This window comes from Mirounga angustirostris, unplaced genomic scaffold, assembly GCF_029215605.1.
Source record: "Mirounga angustirostris isolate CCGP_5_RB_7025 unplaced genomic scaffold, mMirAng1.0.hap1 SCAF_5, whole genome shotgun sequence".
Taxonomy (NCBI): domain Eukaryota; kingdom Metazoa; phylum Chordata; class Mammalia; order Carnivora; family Phocidae; genus Mirounga; species Mirounga angustirostris.
The window spans coordinates 157,159,561-157,177,328 of NW_026991713.1; the positions used below are offsets into that span (position 1 = coordinate 157,159,561).

Below are 17,768 nucleotides of genomic sequence, written 5' to 3' on the forward strand. Positions count from 1 at the left end.
GGGAAGTCTCCTTGTGACCTCAGGCTGTTTACACAAACCACACCCTGGCAACCTTATAAAGGGATTGAGAAGCCATTTCAGTTTCCCCATCTGTAGGCATCCCGAAGGCCTTTCTCTGGAGGATGGACTCTGGCAGCTTCCCCTAGCAGGAGTGGGGTTGGACAGAGCTCTGCAGTTAGGAAAAGGCAGGCAGGAAGGAAGTGAGCTGTGTCCCAGCAGGCTTATGGCTTAGCAAGTAAAACGATGGGCATGAGCCCTAGAAGCCACTGTGAGCTCTAGAAAGCCCATCACCCACTTTCTCCAGTGCCTCCTTTTTGCTAAGGCATTCATTTACTCGGCACATGCTTTTTTCTTTTCTTTTTTTTTTTTAAGATTTTATTTATTTATTTGACAGAGAGAGACACAGAGAGAGAGGGAACACAAACAGGGGGAGTGGGAGAGGGAGAAGCAGGCTTCCCACCGAACAGGGAGCCCAATGCGGGGCTTGATCCCAGGACCCTGGGATCATGACCTGAGCCGAAGGCAGACGCTTAACGACTGAGCCACCCACGCGCCCCCCGGCACATGTTTTTGAGCGTCTCAGTCTCCTACACTTGGCACTGTCCTGGGTCCCTGCTCTCATGGAGCAAACTTTTCAGGTGGGGAACGAGGTAGTACAGACTGTAATTAACAAATAAGAATCTTTCCAACAGAATTAAAAATAACTAGCCTTTATTGAGCACTTCCTGTGCCAGGCATTGTTCTAATATGCTGGGGAAAAAATATGACAGGGAACACTCTTGTGTTACTACACAGGTTCTGGCTACAGGGGAGGCTGAGAAATGTAGTCTTTAGTTGGCCAGCCATGTGCTGGCAAAAATATGACAGAGGAGAATGGATATAGGGACAGCTGGTGGTCTTCTGGGAGCCCAAAGGTTGAGAAGGGCCTCGTGGGCTGATAGAGGGTTTGGGATTTGTCTCTAAGCGAGGTAAGAAGCCATAGAGCTGCTTTTGATAGAGAACTGTGACCTGACTTGGTCTTGAAAAGCGTCTCTATGGCTGCTTCGATAGAAAGGATCTTGGGGGAGCAGCACGGAGCAGGTAGGAATGGGCAGTGTTGGTAGGAATGTAACATGGTGCGGCCATGGTGGGAAACCGTTGGGCAGTGCCTCCAACGTCTAGGCGTAGAGTTACATATGACCCAGCAATTCTACTCCTAGTATCTGCCCAAGAGAATATAAACACACAGGCGCCTGAGTGGCTCAGTCGTTAAGCGTCTGCCTTCGGCTCAGGTCATGATCCCAGGGTCCTGGGATCGAGCCCCACATCGGGCTCCCTGCTCAGCGGGAAGCCTGCTTCTCCTCTCCCACTCCCCCTGCTTGTGTTCCCACTCTCGCTGTCTCTCTCTCTCTCTCTGTCAATTAAATAAATAAATAAAATCTTAAAAAAAATATATATATATATAAACTACACAACCGTGTGAAGACTTGTAACAGATGTTCATAGCAGCATTATTCACAATAGCCAAAAAGTGGAAACAATCCAGACATCCACCAACTGATGAATCAAATGTGGTATATCCATACAATGGACTGTTATTTGGCCATAAAAAGAACAAAACACTGATACATTAAAACCTTTATGCTAAGTTGAAGAAGCCAGTCACAGTAGACCAGGTAATATGTGATTGCATTTATACAAAGTGTCCAGAATAGAGAAATTTCTAGAGACAGAAAGTAGGCTAGTGGTTCCTTAGGCCTGGGTGGGATGGGGCATTTGGGAGGTGATGGTGGAGGGGTATGGTGTTTTGGTTTCTTCTTGGGCTGCTGAAAATATTCTGAAAGTGGTAATGGTGATAGGTGCACATTCTGTGAATATACTAAAACTCACTGAATTGTGGGTTTAAATGGATGAATTGTACAGTATATGAATTATATCTCCATAAAGCTGTTAAAAACTTTTTAAATTAAAAAATAAAAATAAAAACTTTTTAAATAATGGAAGTGGGGGGGAAAAAAGAAGATAGCAGGAGGGGAAGAATGAAGGGGGGAAAATCGGAAGGGGAGATGAACCATGAGAGACGATGGACTCTGAAGAACAAACTGAGGGTTCTAGAGGGGAGGGCAGTGGGGGGATGGGTTAGCCTGTTGATGGGTATTGAGGAGGGCACGTTCTGCATGGAGCACTGGGTGTTGTGCACAAACAATGAATCATGGAACACTACATCAAAAACTAATGATGTAATGTATGGTGATTAACATAACATGATAAAAAAAATAATGGAAGTGGGGAGCCCTACTGGAGGCAGGAGATGACATGGCTTTCTGGAGGAATCGGAGCAGATGGAGCACAGTGAGCAAGAGTGGGCTAAGCTGGGGATGCCTGGGTGGCTCAGTCAGTTAAGCGTCTGCCCTCGGTTCAGGTCGTGATCTCGGGGTCCTGGGATCGAGTTCCACATTGGGCTCCCTGCCCAGCGGGGAACCTGCTTCTCCTCCTCTCTCTCTGTGTGGTCTCTCTCTCAAGTAAATAAAATCTTTTAAAAAAAAAAAAAGGTGGGCTAAGCTTCCATTCCTTCCTGCCTCATTTCTGTCTCTCTCCCCCTCTTTGGTTTGTATTGACAGGAGACAGAGGAGAATAAAACCAAAGGATTCGAATGCTTACTGAAGGCAGCTGAAGCTGGCGACAGACAGTCCATGATCCTGGTGGCTCGGGCTTTTGACACGGGCCAGAACCTCAGCCCAGACAGGTACTGTGGTTGTCGCTCAGGTAGAACTGTGGGATCTTGGGCTGCAGGTGGCTTCCCCTCAGTATCAGCACAGACCCGGGTTCCAGGCTCAGCTCCCCCAGTCCCAGTCTCCTACTGTGGACGAGATAATTCACCTCCCTGATCTCAGTCTCTTCACAGTGTGAAATGGGAATAATTAAAGAACTTGTATCCCAGGGTGGTTGTGTGAGGGTTAATTGAGATGATGCCTGTAATTCTCACTGTGCTTGGCAGATTCAGTGTGAGATAAATGACGGACCTCTTAGCCATTATGTGAAAAGATTTGCTCTTGATCCAGAGTGGTTGTCCCTAGATGATGGGATTAAGGGTAATTTTAGTTTTCTCTTTCTACTTTTATTTTTATTTATTATTTTTTAAAGAACACTTTTATTTATTTATTTATTTATTTATTTATTTATTTATTTATTTATTTATTTTGGGGGGCAGAAGGAGAGGGAGAGAGAGAATCTCAGACTCCCCGCTGAGTGGGGAGCCCAATGCAGGGCTCGATCCCATGACCCTAAGATTGTGACCTGAGCCGAAGTCAAGAGTCGGTCACTTAACTGACTGAGCCACCCAGGCGCCCCTCTACTTTTATTTTTACTATTTTTCACTTCTGAGAGGGAGAGGAGGGAGTGAAGCGAGCTCCAGTGGTGATTCCGGTGTGAGTTTCCGGCATGGCTGAGTCTCCTGGAGGCTACGACTCTGTGGGTGCAGGCACTTTTCTAGCTGTCTCCTCGGGCTGAGGGGCCAGGACTGGTTTCTGCAGAGGGAGGAAGAGAGGGTGGCCCAGCTTCACCTCATCTCCTTGGCTTAGCCAGTGGGAAGTCCCAGAGGTCCCAACAGTGGAGATCATTTGGGGGAATTGAACTGGTCATGGGACCCATTGCTCAGCCCTGTGGCTCCCACTGGGTCGCAGCTACCCCTGCTGTCCTCAGGAGCCCATGGCTTTATGGACGGGAGCAGGGTGGGCATGTTCACTGTCCACACCTACAGGGTTGGAGCAGCTTGGAACTTCCCTCCTCTTTGGGTCAAGGTCTCATCTTCCCCCCGCCACCCCACCCCCGGGTTTAGGGAATGTCAGGACTGTCGCTGTGTCATATCCAGCTCTCAGTGTCTAAAATGTCTCACTACGTGACATCCTTCCTATACTACATATCACACAGCCCCAAAACTGATCAGATATCTACTCTGTGACAATAACGCCCCCTTCAATTTGGACTGTACCTTCACATATCTGTGATTTATCTCACTGAGAGCAAGAACCCGATCTCCTGCATCTCTAATCCCAGCGCTTATCGCAGGGCCTGGCTTACTAGTTGAATAGGGCAGGTCTTTTTAGCCCCATTATATGGTGACTCAACTTGTTCTGAGAAGTGAAGGGTCTTGCCCGTGGTCAGATAGCTAGCAAGTGACAGGGCCAAATCCTGGGTCTCCTCCCCTCTCCTCCAGTGCACCAGCCTGCTTCTCAGTGGACTCAGAGCTATACTGGCGTGGAGAACAGGTGAACAAAAAAGGCATGACACAATTATGTCAGGTCAAATGCCAACATGTATGGCTCCCTTTGATTGCAGTGGGGGAGCCCGGCATGCTGGAGCTGGGCGCTGAAGATTTGTCTCTGAGGTCCTTAGGAAGTCTTTGCTCTGTGTGTTTTCTCCTCATGCCTTTTGTTTACGTTTTATTCGAGATGATAGTGTTTTGTTTTGTTTTTGATTTGTTACGATTTTTTTTTTTTAGATTTTATTTATTTATTTATTTATTTGAGGGAGAGCACAAGCAGGGGGAGAAGCAGACTCCCCGCCGAGCGGGGAGCCTGACACGGGGCTTGATCCCAGGACCCTGAGATCAAGACCTGAGCCCAAGGCAGACACTTAACCGACTGAGCCACCCAGGCACCCTGTTAAGAATTTTTTAATATTAAGGCTATCAATTCTTAGGCATATGCTTCTCTTTAAAAAAAAAAAAAACTTTTTCAGGGATGGCTGCCATCACTGTGGGGGAGGGGAGGCACATACTCTGCTCGATGAGCATTGTTACTGGGTTTGGGGCAACTGGTTTTTTAATATTCGTGTAGTTAAATCTATCACAATTTTCTTTTATAGCTTCCGCTATAGTCATTTTCTTATTCTTCTTCCTCATTCCAAGCAGTTCCAGGCTCTTCCATTCAGGGCGCGTTAATTAAGGGCCAGCTCTGGGTAAGGCAGGGCCCCATGTAGGCCCAAATTTGCATTTATGTGGTTTCAGCCTTCTCAGAAGTTACCACTTAACATGGGAAGGAAAAGTCATTGGAAATTCTGAGGCAGGGTGGGCACCCTGACCACTGGGTGTAGAGTCGGGTGGGGGTGGGCAGGGAGAGATTAGGCCCTTTCTCCTCTTTCCCGTGTAATGCGTTTGGGGCACTTCTGCTTTGCCCTTCTAGACCGGGGAGGGTCAAAGCTGAAAAGAGTGAGATCACGTAGTATAGCGGCTTCCAGTCCACTGTTAAAACCCTAGTTTGTTGGGTATGTCACTGATAATTTTCAAATGATTTGCCCTTTCTATGAAATAAAATGGAATCAGTGTTATCTCCTGAACCCCATGCCAGCCAGCCACGTGTTTACGTTTATTCCTTCGGCAGACATTGAGGGAAGCTGAGCTATTTGCCAGGCCCTGGGAATGCAGCAGTGGACAAAGCAAAGTTCCAGCCGTCTTGGAGCTTACGTCCTAGCCAGGGGAAACCATGATAAACAAGTGAATAAGTAAGCGGGAGAATTACAGATTGAGGCGATTGTAGGAAATGGGGTGTTTGGGGGTGGTGCCTCCGAAGAGGTGACATGAGCTGAGGTTGGGGGGATGAGGAGTCAGGTATGGAAAGACAAAGAATGAATGCTCCAAGCGGAGGGAGCAGCAGGTGCAAAGGCCAAGGGGCAGACAGGGTCTGGCATGTTCAGGGTAGAGAAGGGGGCCCAGCCAGTCTGGCATGGAGGGAGGTTAATGGGAGTGAAGACAGGTGGAGCCAGGTCAGGTAGGGCCTCAGAAGAGAGGCCAGCAAGTCATTGGAACTGTGGCTCCTGCAACATTTCATGAGGCCCATAGACTTTCTTATCTGCATCTCTCCTTGCTCTTTCCTGATGTGCTATAAATAGGTACTCACATGCTTAGTTAGCACACTCCAAGAAAAAGAGCCTGCTGCCCTGTTTGCTCTATATTTTGTGTTGTTCAGATGTGGATGGAACCTGTGTCTGCCCTCGGGGGTTTGGCCATTCATGTGCTATAGTAGGGAGAAAGAGTTGAGGGTAGAGGGGCAGAGCCAGAGAGAGAAGCCCGCTATTCTGGGGAGAGTCCTGTGTTTGCTTGAAGGAGAGACAGAGCTGGCCAGCACAAGCAGAACCAAAGATGGGGCTGAGTGACTGCTGTTAGCTTGGATGGTTCTGGAGGCCTTGGCAAAGGGTCCCCCACCCACCTCTTCTGCTTGAGTCGTAGGGTGGATTGGCTGGTGTCCCAGCCACTGCTAATGCTAGCCCATAGAGTGATTTTGTACAAACTAAAAAAAATGCCCCCTTCCTCAAGATACTGTACATCATCTGTTGGAAAATTGTGTAATATACCAATCTTGCTAGGGAAATCTACTTGACTGCTATCTTAATATATAAATCTACAATGTGAATGGCACCCCTTAGATATGGTAGCATCGGGTACTATGGGTCGTGAATCATTAGGTGGTGGCCCCCACTGGGATCCCTGACTTGTCCCTCCTGCTGATGGGCCTCCTCCCTCCTGCCCATTGCCATGGAAACCTCTGACTTGTCTTTTGTATGTCCTGGAAGGTCCCAAGACTGGCCAGAGGCTCTGTACTGGTACAACACAGCCCTGGAGATGACAGACTGTGACGAGGGCGGTGAGTATGATGGGATGCAAGATGAGCCTCGGTACACGCTGCTGGCCAGGGAGGCTGAGATGCTGTTCACCGGCGGCTGCGGGCTAGAGAAGGACCCACAGAGATCAGGTAGGGCCTGGCTGACCTGCCACTGGGGGCGGGCAGGGCTGGGCGGGGAGGGACATAATTCCTGTCTCAGAGGGAATTACAGCAAGATGCAAGACGGAGTCTCTTCTTTCATTGGAGAGGAGAAAGATTCCTACTGGTTGTGTGCCCACATGGTGCTGGTTTAGGAGGGAGCTTTATGGAGCTGATATGCAGATGAACATTTTTATCTTAATGGTTACATATTAGAAGTTTGGTATTTCAGCAGTTTTAAAAATTGAACTGACATTTTCATTCCATAAAAGTCACCATTTTTAAGTGTATGGTTCAGTGGCTTTTAGTATATTCATCATGCCGTGCAGCCATCACCACTATCTGATTTCAGAACATTTCCATCACCTGTTAGCAGCGACTCCCCCTCTGTCCCTGGCAACCACCAACCTACTGCCTGTCTGTATGGATTTACCTGTTCTAGATGTTTCATATAAATGGAATCATACAATATGTGGCCTTTTGTATCTGGCTTCTTTCACTTAGTGTCGTTTTCAGGGTTCACCCATGTTGTAATGGGTATCAGTGCGTCATTCCTTTTTATTACCAAATGATATTCCATCATATAGATATACCACATTTTGTTTATCCCTTCATCAGTTGATCTGCACGTTTTGTATACACACGCACACACATATATTTTTTTTTCCGTTACATGATAAATATACTGAACTCCTGATTTCGTAGGACAGGCCTAAATTTAAAAGTTTAAAAAAAATTTTTAAAGGTGGTATATAAAAAAAACCTAAGCAAATAATAATGCAATTCTATAATCCCTTATTTGAAATTTCTAAATCCAAAAAAACTCTGAAAACCAAGTGTTTTTGTACACATTGCACAGATTTTCTTGGAAGCAAAACCTCTCCAGAACTGACACGAGGCTGTTTATAATCTTTTTTTCTTCCCCTTTCATGCATTCCCCGCAATGAGCCTTGTAAAAATCCTCAGTCTGGTTCTCATTGGCTCAGATGGAATCCCCCGCCCACCCCTAAACCAATCACTGAGCTCATGGAGATGGCTTACTCTGATTGGTTGTGCTTAAGTCTGGATGTCTGATTGGCTATCAGTGGAAGTCCGTAAGGCCTGGTGGGAATGGGAAGGGTGCTTTGATTGGCCAGGCTTGAATCACGTGCCCAGCCAGGTTCCACGCAGGGCGAGGGGATAAGGAGTAGATTGGATATTTAAAGGAATCTTAGGGTGCTGGTCCCAGGTAGGGGTCGGGGGACACGGGGCTGACAAAACAACAGGTGGTTCACCTCTCTGTGCCCCACTTTGCTCTTTTTCAGGCGACTTGTACACACAGGCAGCCGAGGCCGCGATGGAAGCCATGAAAGGCCGGCTGGCCAACCAGTACTACCAGAAGGCGGAGGAGGCCTGGGCGCAGATGGAGGAGTAGCTTGCCAGGAAAATCACTGCTGGCCAGTCCCAAGCAAAAGGGCTAAGACGTGGGCGCGGGTGGGGGCGGGGTTGCGGAGAAGACTTATTGACTTATTTAGGGGTTTTTTTGGCGGGGAAGGGCAAGTATTTTTAGTGTGTTATAAATCAACTTTTGTATTGCGTCTTTTGACTCTTGAAAATGTCTTTGCTGTTGGCGAAGACGCTACAGCTGTCCTTTAGGGCAGCATCTTGGGGAGTGGGGATTGAAAAAGCGCAGTGAACCAACATATCGTTTTGAGCTTTTTTTTTTTTTGGTCATGAGATCTAAGAACGTGCTTCTCTGCTGTGGATAAAAAATAGGGCTTTGGGCTTGGCTCACCAGCTTTTTCAGGCTGTACTGAAATGAAATCTCAGGCCCACAGAACTTGTTTCCTGAGCTGTGATGAGGAAGGTAGAGCTGCACGTTAGCTTTCCATGGGATGTGTATTATCATGACTTAGTGCGAAGCCTTACTTCCCAGAGCATTTGGAAGCATGATGGCATCCTTCTGTGGATGTGAGATTGCGCAGTACCCAGGCCCCCTTCCGCTGTTGGCAAAGGCCTGCACACTGACCGTTTGCTAATCTTAGAGTTTAATTTCCTTCCCGAATGCAACTGATTTTCTGAAATACAGCCAAATTCCGTTTTTTTTGGCATGCTTTCTACAGTGGGCTTTATAAAACAGGTTTAATTTTTTTGTATGCACACATTTACTACCTCTAACTTCTCCATCAGCTAGTGTGGAAGTGGGTGCGCCTCAAACCTTTTACATGTAAGAACAGCAACTTGGATTTGGAGCCTTTCCTCCAAGCTGACATATACTTCACATCTCAGTGGCAGCATCCATAGTGTAACTCAAGTATCTCTGTACAGTGTTCCTCTGTGTTTTCTTAGCATCTGACCTTCGTATGTAGGCTCTGTTCCCAGCCCCTGTCCTTGCCATTTGCTGCTTGAAGCTGGGTAGCTTTTCTTGTAAATTGCAGCAGTAGGATTTCAGCAGCAACCCCTTGAGATTTATCTAAGCTGTTTGAGGATGAGAGGGCAAGAACTATAAACACTCATTAATTCCAGTAGTTTCCCCAGGGCCAGGCTGTGGCTCTGTATTTAATGAGCTTTCCCTTTAAAAGGAATAAGATTTAATATCAGTATGATTTTAGCTGGTGTGTCAAGGCAAAGAAAACACACTGCTTTGATCAAGCCCAAGTGCTAAAGCAGCCTCTCTTTCGGTGTTAAAATGAAAACAAAACAAAACAAAAGCAGAATGTGACATACAAACCGTTCTTACCTGTCCATTAAAACAGCTCTTTCAACACATTACTGTTAAGTGCTGTGGAATTGTGAACCTGTGCAAGCATTTGAACCTTTGGTCCCAAAGTTCAGAGTGTGCACTAGGTGCAAAAAATCAAGCGGACTCAGAATTACCCTTGGAAAAATTCCTTTACCCAATCAAGAAGCTGGCTTGCGTTAGGTTTTTTGTTTGTGTGTTTTAAAGCAGTGCATATAGTTAAATTGCATATGGTTAATGTACTCGAGAAGCAGCTTGATTGTGACTTATCTCTTATCTCCGTAAAGGGCCAGATAGTAAATATTTTAGGCTTTGTAGGTCATGGGGTCTTTGTTGTAACTACTCAGCCCTGCTGTTGTAGTGAAGAAACACCCAGGAACCGTACTTAAATGAATGAGCTTGGCTGATGTTCCAATAAAACTTTATTTACAAAAATAGCCTGCCTAGGCAGTAGCTTGAGGACTCTAATTCTTGAGTAAGGGTTACTACAGTATGTCCTGAAGGCAAAAGCTATCTCAGTTTTTCAGCTTTCAGTGCTCAAAAACACAGTGCCTTGGCAGAGTGAGCACTCGAAAAATGTGTGAGCAAATGGAGAGCCAACCCTAGTCACAGCACCTAATCTGTGGCTCTGAGTCTTCCAGCCAGTTAATGATTTGTTGTCTGAATTGACTTGCAATGTCAGTCCTCCAGTTCCAACCCACCCACCTCCATGGCCTTAACTCAGCCAGCTTCTCTTCCAGGAGGCTGGGTTATGGCTTGGATAGAGAGCTAAGCAAATGCTTATTGAGGACCAGTGAGAGTCAAATAATCTGCAAGATGCTGAGATTTTTCTGAGCCAGTAGGAGAGCTTATCCTACCTTCAAAACCTAGTTTTGTGCCTGCTAAAGCTGGTTAGAGCATCTTTTTTTTCACAGATTCTGGGCATGCAAAAACAAAAGACAAAGAACCCCAGGACATTCTGGCCCAATTGGGAAGACATCAGAGACCATCTTCAAGAGCGAGTAGCAGGTGGAGGTCCAAGAGATCAGCAGAGTCTGGAGTATAGTCCCGTATCTTCCGACATAGATGGAGAAACCAGGGTTTTGAAAGACAGACTCTCACAGTGACAGTGCTGGTTAGCAAGCTAGCTGCAGCTAGGATTTGAAAGCTGCTGTTATTTAGAGGATCCCAGGGATAAAATTTAAAATTAGACTAGAGTGTCATGTCCCTTTCAGCTTTGCTATTGTTTTGTTTCTTTTTTTTTTTCTTTTAAGCAGACTTTTATGGATGTAAGAAGGAAAAAAAAAAAATCCCAACCCCAGGGCATCTGAATATCCCTGCGCCTCCCCTCCCCTGAGGCACTGTGGGAATTCATCATCAAATGCAAACTTGGGGAACCAAGCCCGGTAAAGTGCCCTCGTTGTTATCTTAGTGATTTCCTTTCATCCCAGCACATTTGTCTGCTGTACTGGACATGATTTACAAATCGACACGTTTCCAAAGGCATACGCAGCTTGTGTGGGGGGAAAGGAGACAAAATATACATATTCTCCGCATGGATTTGTGCCTGTTAGTCCTGTTTCTAGTCTCAAGTAACCATTTAACCTAGACGAGGTGGACCCTGGGTGGGGCCCAAAGGAGAGGCCCGTGTTACCAATTTATTTTTGCATATGTATTCAGTTCCATATCATCTTTTCAAATAAAGTGGTTTCTTTCTTTCTGGTCTCAAATTCAAATGCCTCCTAGTAACAAGGGACGGAGGCTGCCTGGATGAAGCAGCTTGGGGTGGGGGGGCGGCCCAGGCCCCATCTGAAAGGAGCAGCTGGGATTCAGCTCCAAGTGATTGTCACCACAGGAAGTGCGTGGGCGCCATGTTGCCCCATTTTCCAATCTTTCAAGAGCTCCTGAAATTTTTTGTTAATGCAAGTTCTCCTGATTTTTAATATTTCTAATAAATTCTAATTTTTTTAAAAAAATTTTGTCTAGATTTGGCCTTATGCTGTCCTTTTGCTTTAAAGTATGTGAACCTCTTTTTTTTTTCTTTTCCTGATTTTTCTCATCCATAAAATAGAAAGGATAATCTTTATATGTCGGAGCTGTCATCTGCCACAAAGAAGATAATGCCTGTTAAAGATGCTTTGTGATCCAGAACTTAAGAAAATCTTGGTCACCAGTATGATTGTTTGGTTTCAAACTAATGCTTTTTTAACTTAAAGAAATTTGAACATAAGCATAGTACATTGAAGTCACACGCTTAGGTCCATTGGCTCCTGAGGCCCCACTAAAATGACAGGAAAGAGATTTTCTTAATGGCAGAAGCTCATGAGGCTGGAGAGCAGAGGGATCATAGTTGAATTAGCACTGAGAACCCCGCTGCCCCCAAAGGCTGACACATTGGCACGAGGAACCTCTGGAAGGGAAGGGGAAGTGAAATGGGGCTAAAAATACAGGGTCAGTTGAAAGACTTAAAGTATCAGACTACTAGACCAACTTACCTCCCCATGTAGCCAGCCGGCTGCCGGTCCATCACCCTGGAAGGCCAGGCCAGTAGAGCGTCCAGCTACTCTACAGAAAAGAGGGTTAAGGGGAAGTTTCCATATTGGCTCTAGAGGCTTCACCAGCCGCCTTTTCCCTCCTGTGCTGCCAGACATTGGCAGCTTGACTTTGACCCTCCTGGCAGAAGGCAGACAACTAGAGAAACCCCTAGGGAATCTGTGATGAACTACTTAAAATGTCCTTCCTCCTAATGAAACTGGCTGCAGGGAGCACCTCACTGGAAAGACCTCAGCCACCCAACCCCACCCACATCCACAGGAATTCCCACAACTTTTAGAGCCCCATGCTGCTTCTTCCTTTTTTTTTTTTTTTTTAAGATTTATTTATTTATTTAAGAGAGAGATGGAGAGTACAAGGAGGGGGAGAGGGAGAGGGAGAAGCAGACTCCCCGCTGAACTGGGAGCCCGATGTGGGGCTCGATCCCAGGACCTGGAGATCATGACCTGAGCCTAAGCAGACGCTTAACCATCTAAGCCACCCAGGTGCCCCTAAAGCCCCATTCTTAAACTTGAATAGCCAGTCAAAGATCCCTATGTAAGGATCCATAAGCACTTCATATAAAAGACACTAGAACAAACCAACAGAAGAAACTATCTTGGAGCAAACAAAATGTAGGAAGAAGGAAACCTGAAGAAACAAAAAGCTATGGTTAATTTCCTTAGCTAAGATATTGCAGGGGTGGGGTGCCTGGGTGGCACGGTCAGTTAAGCGTCTGACTCCTGGTTTCAGCTCAGGTCATGATTTCAGGGTCCTGGGAGATCAACAGAGGGTCCTGGGGTCGAGCCCCACATCAGGTTCCAGGCTCAGTGTGGAGTCTGCTTGAGATTCTCTCTCTGCCCCTCCTGCTCATGCTGTCTCTCTCTAAAATAAATAAAATCTTAAAAAAAAAAAAGTATTACAGGAGTCCTGGCTGGCTCAGTGGGTGGAGCGAGGGGCTTTTCATCTCGGGGTTGTGGTTATGAGCCCCATGTTGAGGGTAGATATTACTTAAAAATAAAAATCTTAAAAAAATTTTTTGCATCTACAAAAAGAACAGATGCAATTCTAAAAATTCACACAACAAAAGAGCTCTTGTAAATTGGGTATATTCTTACAGAAATGAATAACTTAATTAAAGGGTTGGAAAATAATGAAAGAGATCTCCCAGGAAGTAGAACATTAATGATGTCGTTTTTGGGAGTAGTGCTGTTGGGGTCCAGAGCTGAAGGCCAAGAGAGGATCCTTGAGATATCTTTGGTGAAAAAAAAAAAAGTGATTTTATTAAAGCCCGGGGACAGAGCTGCTTCTGCCCTTGGATTGTGAGGAGCAACTGATTATACACTTTGGGGTTGGGGGAAGTAAGGATAAGGGAAGTTCCAAAAGGATTTTCATCTGCTAAAGAAGACTCAGGATACGATCTTGCTATTGTCAACCCAAGGTTGTTTTTCCCTCTAGCAAGGAACATTAAGACAGTTGGGAGCTTTCTGGAGGAACCATTATACTCTGCCTGCCTCAAGTATTTGTCAATGGTCTGCAGGTTATAAGGGCATTTAATTTTATCTACACTTCCTTCTGCCTTTGTTTCCCACCTCGTCAACAAAAAAACCCAAAAAGATGAAAAATGTGAGAGAAAATTCTAGAAGTCAGAGGAACAGGCAAACTGAGCTGTACACTCTTCTATATTGAAACACTTAAAATGTTATCACTTTTGGGGCGCCTGGGTGGCTCAGTCGTTAAGCGTCTGCCTTCGGCTCAGGTCATGATCCCAGGGTCCTGGGATCGAGCCCCGCATCGGGCTCCCTGCTTGGCGGGAAGCCTGCTTCTCCCTCTCCCACTCCCCCTGCTTGTGTTCCCTCTCTCGCTATGTCTCTCTCTATCAAATAAATAAATAAAATCTTAAAAAAAAAAAATGTTATCACTTTTGTGGAGAAATTAGATAAGAACAGCCTAAGATTAGATATGTGTAGTTTTTATTTTTTTAAAGATTTTATCTTTAACCTCTACACCCCACACAGGGCTTGAACTCACAACTCCAAAGCCAACAGTCACATGCTCTTCCAACTGAGCCAGCCAGGTGCCCCTGTATGTGTGTTTTTTTTAATGATCTTTCCCTTGGCCATTTAAAATCTGGGACCAGAGTTCTAAGATCTTATTTTCATAGATAGATTTTCATACAGGCTTTTAATAGAAATTGAACTTGCATGTAGATATCACTGTCATTTTTACTGAATTATATTTGCCATGTGTTAATTAAAATTTAAAGAAGTGAACTCAGTCCTACCAGTATACAAATCATTTAGCAATAAGCAAATACTTTCACTCTGTAATACAGTGAGGGTTCCAGAAAGGTTTAGTTTCTTTCCTTCTACCTTGACGTACTTATAAGTATTTCAGTTTACCAAACGGAACTCCTAAGTCTGGTTAGGACTGGGTCTGGTATTTTCCTTTTATGAGCCATTTGAAACATCCACTTGTTTTTCTTCCTACACACTTCTTCTTTCTGACTTAATGCACATTTTCAGTTTTCCCAATTATAAACTAAATTCTAGAGAGTTGGCGCTCTTAATATTAAGTAGTATCTATTGGGGGAAAAAAGTGTAATAGTCTTAATTAAAATAAAAGAAAAAATTTTTAATCTAAGAGCCTAATTTAGGAGTTTGACAGAGTAGAGGGGAGAGAATCTTTAAAAAAAAAAAAATTCAGGGCACCTGGGTGGCTCAGTTGGTTAAGCGACTGCCTTCGGCTCAGGTCATGATCCTGGAGTCACTGGATCGAGTCCCACATCGGGCTCCCTGCTCTGCAGGGAGTCTCCTTCTCCCTCTGACCCTCCCCCATCTCGTGTGCTCTCTCTCATTCTCAAATAAATAAAATCTTTAAAAAAAAAAAAATTCAAGAATATTTCTTGGAACTAAAGGATGTATGTTTTCCGGAATAACAGGGCCCATGACTACCTAACACAATGTATAAAATGAGACCTATGCCAAGATTCATCTTCATGAAATTTCAGAAACCAAGGACAAAGGATCCTGGAAGCTTCCAGAGGGAAAGAACCAGTTTCATACATACAAAGGATCGCGAATCAGAATGACATCAGACATCCTCTCAGTAGTAACATTGGAAGTTGGAAGATGATGCCTTCTAAATTCTGGGGAAAATGCTCTTAACATACATTCATATGCCTAAACTATTTTCAAGTATAAGGATAGAATAAAGATATTTCCAGACCTATAAATTCTCAAAAAAATTAATCTTTCATGTACTTTCTCCAGAAGACACTGGAAGGTTTGCTCTATCAAAGGAAGGCTAATGTGTGTGGGAATAACAAGAAATGCATGGGGTCCAGCACCAGATTGAAGTGAAATCAGACCCCCCAAGGGTGAAGGATGATTCCCAACATGGTGGCCTTGCCCTAAACTTAGAGTTTATAGTCCTGTGGGGGCGCCTGGCTGGCTCAGTTGGTAGAGCGTGCAACTCTTGATCTCAGGGTCCTGAATTTGAGCCCCATGTTGAAAGAGTTTACTTAAAAAAAAGTGTATGGCCTGATAAGGGGCTATGGGAGAAATGTCTTCAAGAAACTGAAGCAATAGAATACCTTTTATGTCTGTGTGGCAAGGATGGACAATCTGAAGTTGAGTTAGGTACGAATTCATAGGAACTACACACATTTTTTCCCTCAGGCGATAGTTAACTATAAACATTTTCCAAAAAGGGCAAAATAATAGTTGAGTGTATGGCTGAGCTCAAGCTTAGTGAGTGCCATTTACTAATTACCACACAAATGAAATCACAATATCAATATTTGAGGGAGTGTTTTCTATGGTGGAAGTATGGATGGTTACAGTTCAATTCTTACCTTCCTTAGTAGGAAGCCAGTCGGGAATGTCTAAAACAAACAAACAAAAAACCCCCAAAACAAAAGCAATGTAAGCGTGTGACATTTGGTGATAAATATCAGAAGAATCAGCTGAAAGCTGAAAGTGGTTGCCTGGGGCAGAAGGGGCAGGCATACTGCTGATTTTGATAACAAGCCTTATAGAATTGATACACACATGTACGGCTTTGATAAAATTATCAAAGTAAGAATTTAGGGGCGCCTGGGTGGTTCAGTCCGTTAAGCATCTGCCTTTGGCTCAGGTCATAATCCCAGGATCCTGGGATGGATTGAGCCCCGCATCCGGCTCAGTGAGGAGTCTGCTTCTCCCTCTCCCTTTGTGCTCTCTCTCTCAAATAAATAAAAAACAAACAAACAAAAAGAATTTATTAAGTTAAAAATTCATGATAGTAATTAATGTATCAAGCATCTACTATGTTTTATTGACTCTAAGACAGCATCGATCTTAAGATGTACCATTATTTTGTGAATCAATAAGTTAAAAAAAAAACTACTGAAAATAAACCACCTACCATTAATCACAGGATGCAGGTCAATTGTAGAGATATTAAAATGTGAAACACAAGTCTTAGCAACGACATACGGTATGTCAGACAGTGGGCTGGGCACGTAGAGTTATCTCTAACCTTGCAACAAACGTATTATCGTATTATTGTGACCGTTTCACAGATGAGAAAAAGGAGGCTTAGTGTGGTCCTATGGCAAAACCATTTGCCAAGAATGTTTTCATTAATCAAGAAGGAAAGTTGGCGGGGCGTCTGGGTGGCTCAGTCCTTAAGCGTCTACCTTCAGCTCAGGTCATGATCCCAGGGTCTGGGATCGAGCCCTGCATCAGGCTCCCTGCTCGGCAGGAGGCCTGCTTCTCCCTCTCCCACTCCCCCACTTGTGTTCCTGCTCTCACTAACTCTCTCTCTGTCAAATAAATAAATAAAATCTTAAAAAAAAAAAAAAAAAAAAAGGAAAGTTGGAAGTTTCTAAGATCAGATCTCATCATTATCCCAACATAAATAAGGACAACTGAGGCTGTGTTATTCCCGTGACCCACTAGCACCTTCCTGGGACACCAGGAGCTTGTTTGCAAACCTGAAACGTAGAGGAATTGAGGACAGGTGCCACCAGCAGCAGAGCCTGAAGCTGGATGTGTGACTCAACACAGGACATCTCACTTGGGCCTGTCAACTTAGATGGATCTTTGCTCAAGGTGTAAGGTGACAGCATGTCCCAGTTTACCAGGGAGAGCCCTAGTTCATGCCTGTGCCCTAGTTTTTCTTCTAATTTAGCATTTGTTCCAGGGGAAAAAAAAAAAAAGTACTCTGGGTCCCATGCTAAGGTTGTATGCTCTGCACACAACTAAAGTGTGTCTCCTGCAAGAACAAAGTTCCTTTTTGGGCAGCCAACATGATCGTGTGGTTGCCTTGGCTGTAGGGAACTCAATGCTGATTAACTTTAGCAAAGAAGCAATTTGGGGGGAAGGAAGCAACTTACAGAGTGGAAGGTAAAATAGAATCAGGCCTCGGAAAGAGGTACGAGGGCAAGTGCCTAGCTCCCGGAAGCAGAAGGTAACAGATGGTCTGGAAGTTCAGTTTACCGCCCTATTGAGGGCTGTTGAGGGCCAGATTCAGAGTCAGAGTCCCAGGCTAAAGCCTCTGATTGGCCTAATTGGGTCTTGTGCCCGCCCCCTTAGAGCTTTGATTGACTGTTCGTCTTAGACCACAGGCAAGAGTGTTTCCCAAAGGAAAAATCAGTATTGGAACCAGAAAATGGGGGAAATGATTCTGGGAAGGCAAAAACAACAGGTTCTCACCCAGACAGAGTATTCCCTTTGGGGAGGAAGAGGAAAAGGGCCCTGAAGTTTAGAAGGGAGTGTTAAAGGAAACTTTTCAGATAGTTTTGTTGCAAGCCTATG

At 44.9% G+C, this 17,768-nt stretch overlaps 1 protein-coding gene across 1 annotated transcript in view; it reads left to right on the plus strand.

Moving 5' to 3' along the window:
• The window catches only part of EEF2K (eukaryotic elongation factor 2 kinase), a 62,572-nt gene extending 51,419 nt beyond the window's left edge, over nucleotides 1-11,153 (plus strand). Inside the window, exons 16-18 of the mRNA XM_045875130.3 lie at nucleotides 2,601-2,725; nucleotides 6,550-6,728; nucleotides 8,042-11,153. Of these exons, the coding sequence (XP_045731086.1) occupies nucleotides 2,601-2,725; nucleotides 6,550-6,728; nucleotides 8,042-8,151 (414 nt within the window). The 3' untranslated portion in view covers nucleotides 8,152-11,153. The remainder of the gene's footprint in view (nucleotides 1-2,600; nucleotides 2,726-6,549; nucleotides 6,729-8,041) is intronic.
• Nucleotides 11,154-17,768: the final 6,615 nt, after the last annotated feature.